The sequence below is a fragment of the Hemiscyllium ocellatum genome, chromosome 9, assembly GCF_020745735.1.
Source record: "Hemiscyllium ocellatum isolate sHemOce1 chromosome 9, sHemOce1.pat.X.cur, whole genome shotgun sequence".
Classification (NCBI taxonomy): Eukaryota; Metazoa; Chordata; class Chondrichthyes; order Orectolobiformes; family Hemiscylliidae; genus Hemiscyllium; species Hemiscyllium ocellatum.
The window spans coordinates 17,629,033-17,633,651 of NC_083409.1; the positions used below are offsets into that span (position 1 = coordinate 17,629,033).

Below are 4,619 nucleotides of genomic sequence, written 5' to 3' on the forward strand. Positions count from 1 at the left end.
AAATATAGGGTTACAGGGAAAAGGTTCCAGAATGGCTCTGGGTGGAATGCTCTTTGAAGGGTTGGTGTGGACTTATTGGGCTGAATGGCCTGGTTTCATACTGTATGGAATCTGTTCCATTCCAACTACTTCTCGCAGAAGGTTGCGAATCTGTGGATGTCAGTGCGCACCATCATCTCCACCCCCCCACCCCCCCACCCCCCCCCCCCCCCCCCCCCCCTTCCTCAAGCACAGTGGAGGCAGAATCAATCAACAGATTCAAGAAAGAAACAGATATCTTTCTGATGAAAAGCAGGATAGAGGGCAATAGGTAGCCGTCTGGAAAGTGGAGAGGAGGTTAAGTTCAGCCATGATCATGTTAAATAGGAAACGGGTTTGATTACCTATTCCTGCTCCTCATTCCGAAGTTCAATCTTGCAATGAGATCCTTGTTTACTGGTCTGTATTGGAGGATCCATTCACAAAGAGTCACATCTTTACTGGTCTGTATTGGAGGAGCCAGTTTGAAGCTCGTCTATATTTACTGGTCTGGACTGGAGAGTTCAAAGAAATGGAGGCCTTTCTCTCCTGGTTTCTATTGGAGGGCCCAGTAGGAATAAGGTCCATGTTAACTAGGCTCTGCTCGAGTATTCAGTGGGAAATAGACCCATATTTACTGGTCTCCATTGGAGGCTCCAGCGGCAAAGATGCCTATGTTTAATGGTCTCTACTGGAGAGTTCTGTGGGAATGAATTCCATGCTTACTGGTCTCCACTGGACAGTCCAGTGGGACATGGATACTGTAGTGAGTGTGGGGCTCATTTCCTTTCTGTAGTAACTGTGTGATGGTCCAATCCTCATACCAATAAAATTGGAGCTTGACCATGGAAGGGGAAGGTGAGGGGAAAGGATTGGAACATGTTGTGAATGGATAGGATGGGTCAATGGGTCAGATCCTGTCCTATCCCTCCAGCTCAAACTGATGGCCTGAGGATCTCCTCCCTCTGCTGGGCTTTCATGGAATGAGGTTTGTGTCCAAACCAGTCTCCAGTAAGAATGGGCCAACAACACAGAATTGCCCTTCATTTGACAAGAATCTGACCGTCTTCCTGAGAGAGGCCAAACCCTGGTCAATGTGGGAAATGGGCCTTTATTCCAGGAGCAGACATACTCCTGGTGTCAAGGGTTAACATCCATTAGATTTGGAGGAGATATAACCTGTATTTAACTTTTACCACTTGGGACCTTGTTGGAAAGGCAGAGAGTGTGCGTGTGTGTGTGTGTGAGAGAGAGAGAGAGAGAGAGAATGTTGACGAGAGAGACATAGAAGGGCAGGGTGTGAAAGTGAGAGAGAGCAGGATAAAGAATCTCAGGCAGTGTAAGATGAGTAAAAGCGGGGGGAGAGAGAGAGGTAGAGAGAGGTAGAGATGGTAGAGTTGAAGAATAGAGATAGAGCGAGATAGAGTATGAGACAGTGTGACTGAGAGAGAGGGGACAGAGAGAGAGAGAGACAGACAGAGTAGGTGTGAGACAAAGAGTAGAGGCAATCCAGTGAAAGAGAGAGACAGACGTGCAGAGATGTTCTGGTCACCATATTATGAGAAAGATATGACTGTACTCGAGATGGTGCAAAGATTTCCCAGGATGCTGCCTGGCCTGGAGGGTGTGAGCTATGAGGAAGGATTGGAAAGTTTGGGATTGTTTCTCTTGGAGCAGTGAAGGTTGAGAGGGAACCTGCTGAAGGGCAAAAAGATTATGAGAGGCAGGGATAGAGTGGACAGGAAGGCAACTTTTTCCATGAATAGAGGGATCAATATCCAGGGACAGAGATTGGAGATTACACAGACATACAAAATAGAAATAGAGAGCAGGAGTAGGGTTAGGTTTAGGGTTAGGGTTAGGGTTAGGGTTAGGGATTGGCCCTGTGAGTCTGTTCTGCCATTCAATATGACCATGGCTGATCCTCTCCCTCAATGCCAAGCTGGGATTGATGTTGCTAGATCATTGATGATCAGTAGAGACTTGTTAAATGCTGTTCATGTCATTGAACTTTTGATTGAGAGAGACACAGAAGACACACACAGACAGAGACAGAGAGCAAGTGTACATTGTGAGATTGAGTGAGAGAGGGCGAGGCATTTAATTGCTGCCCCAGGACTCACTGTTCCAATGTCCTGGAATAATGCCTGCTAGAGAGTGACTGGAGGGAGGGAAACAGACAAAGAGAGAGTGAGGCAATTAGAGATTGAGGGTATAAGGAGAGAATGAGTGAGGAATTAGGTAGTAATATAAGTGAAGGAGAAGAATGAATGATCAGAGAGAGAGAGAGAGAGACCAACCAACACAGAAGGGAGGGAGATAAACAGAATGTCAAACATACATGGAAAAAAGGAAAGATATAAGTAGTTATATAATTGGGAGAGGACAGAGTCGGAGACGGAAATAGAAAAAGAGAGAGAAAGTCAACGAATAACAAGAACATATACAAGAGAAGGGTGAGAAAGAGAAAAAAGGGAAAAGGGAGAAAGAAAAGAAAGGAGAGAGAGAGAGAGAGAAGAGGAAGTGTGAGGGGCTGACGTGGCTCTCTCTGCCTGATGCCATTTACATACTGAGGAACACCCAGTCAGACTCTCACAGGCTGCAGCTTTATAAAGCAGAGCCCAGTGAAGGGAGAGTTTATCAGGAACCAGGCACAGGGACAGGAGCACACACCATGATTTCACACATCCAGCTGATCTGGCCCCTGGCATTCTGTGTCGCAGGTACAAATCTCTCTCCTTCCACCTTGAATCTTTAGCTGCTCTCCATTTCACTCCAATTCCACTGACTTGTGATTGAAGGGAAAATGCTGAAACCAGAGGAATGCTCAGTGTCTCCAACAATCTCTCATTTGACAGGCTCTTTCTGTGACAGTTCTGACTTCACTGTGTTTCTCTCTGACCCCTCAGGTATCAATGGAGAGATTATCATGACCCAGTCTCCCCCGGTGCTGTCAGTGGAACTGGGCCAGACTGCAACCATCACCTGTACGGCCAGTCAAGACATTAGCAGCTACCTCAGTTGGTACCAGCAGCGAGAAGGTCAGAAACCCTCTCTCCTGATCTATGCTGCAACATCTCGATACACAGGAGTCTCCGAGCGATTCACCGGCAGTGGATCAGGGACCAGTTACACCCTGACAATCAGCAACGTTCAGAATGAGGATGTCGCTGACTATTATTGTCAGAACAACCTGTATAGCAGCTCCACTCAACACAGTGATACAGAGCCATACAAAAACCTCAAGACACACAGCACCGCCTCATGCACTGACACATCAATCAGTTATATAAAATGTATAATAATGGACACACAGTCCCACAGCCTGAACTGACACATCCACAATTAGATACAAATGAAACTGAACAAATTACCCCATGCTGGGATTGTCACTGTCCATGACACACTCCAGTCCCTGTGGTGTCCACCGCTCACTGAAGGCCTCAAGTTTCCCTCTGATACTCCATGACCACGCGTGAAGAACAGCTGCAAGATTTAATATCGAAAAATAAATTTCACAAAGCTCCCAAGCCCAGCTGGACACAGAGAGAGATGGAGACAGAAAGACACATGAATGAGGGAGAGACAGAGAGGGGCAGAAAGAAGTTGAGAGTGAATGAGAGACTGTGAGACAGGGAGAGGTTGAGAGTGATGGGGGGGAAGCAGAGAGCAGAGGTTTTTGTACAGCCTCTGCACTGGGAACTCTCACTGTGGGACACGTTCGGTAAAGGAACCAAGCTCAGACTGAGTAAGTAAACCTCAATCCTCTGTTATTAACCCTTTCAATACTGAAACACACTTTCTAAAATACAGTTACTGATTTGTTGAAGGTGTTAGTGGGGAGCTGCAGTGAACGAAATGGTTGATTAAGGAGCACTGTGTCTAACAGTTGTCCAACCGTACCACTTCAGTTCCATTGCCCCCTTTAAGAAGCAAGATATAAGTCAGTCAGTTTTACTCACCGTGTGGAGGAGCTCTGTCCATTTGCAGCCTGTGGTCCCATTCCTGCAGCATGGAGTGAAATCAGTGAGTAGCCTCCTGCCAGTCTCAGTGTGACGGACACGGGGCAGAGTTTGATGTGAGCTCTGGCTCCCTGTCCCAGTCTCTGATCTCACTGACCTCAGCAGCAGCAGCAGCAGCAGCAGCAGCAGCAGCAGCACAGTGAGACACCGAGCTCCCACCTCCCCCAGCTTTAACTCTGCTCAATCACACAATCACAGAATAGTTACAGTGCACAAGGAGGCCATTCCGTCCATCCTGTCTGTCATGGTTCTCCGACTGAGCAATTCACTGAGTGTCATTCTCCTGCCTTCTCCCTGTCACCCTGCACATTGTTCCTTTTCAAATAACAGTCTCATTCCCTTCGGAATGTTTTAATTGAAGCTGCCTCCACCACACTCTTAGGCAGTGCATTCCACACCTTAACCACCCACTGGCTGAAAATGTTGTTCCCCCTCTCACTTTTGTTACTTTTACTTATTACTTTAAATCTGTGTTCTCTCGGTCTCAATCCTTTCTCAATTGGGAACATTTTCTCCCTATTTACCCTGTCCAGGCCCCTCCTGGTTTTAATTCCTCAAACAAATCTCCTCTCAGCCTTC

The 4,619-nt window shown here is 47.0% G+C and overlaps 1 gene segment (V, D, J or C); it reads left to right on the forward strand.

Annotated features, from left to right (window-relative positions):
- Window positions 1–2,673: 2,673 nt before the first annotated feature.
- Window positions 2,674–3,352, forward strand: LOC132818907 (immunoglobulin kappa variable 3-15-like). The segment is given in 2 exon segments: window positions 2,674–2,741; window positions 2,928–3,352. Coding segments are annotated over 2 exon segments (474 nt in total).
- Window positions 3,353–4,619: the final 1,267 nt, after the last annotated feature.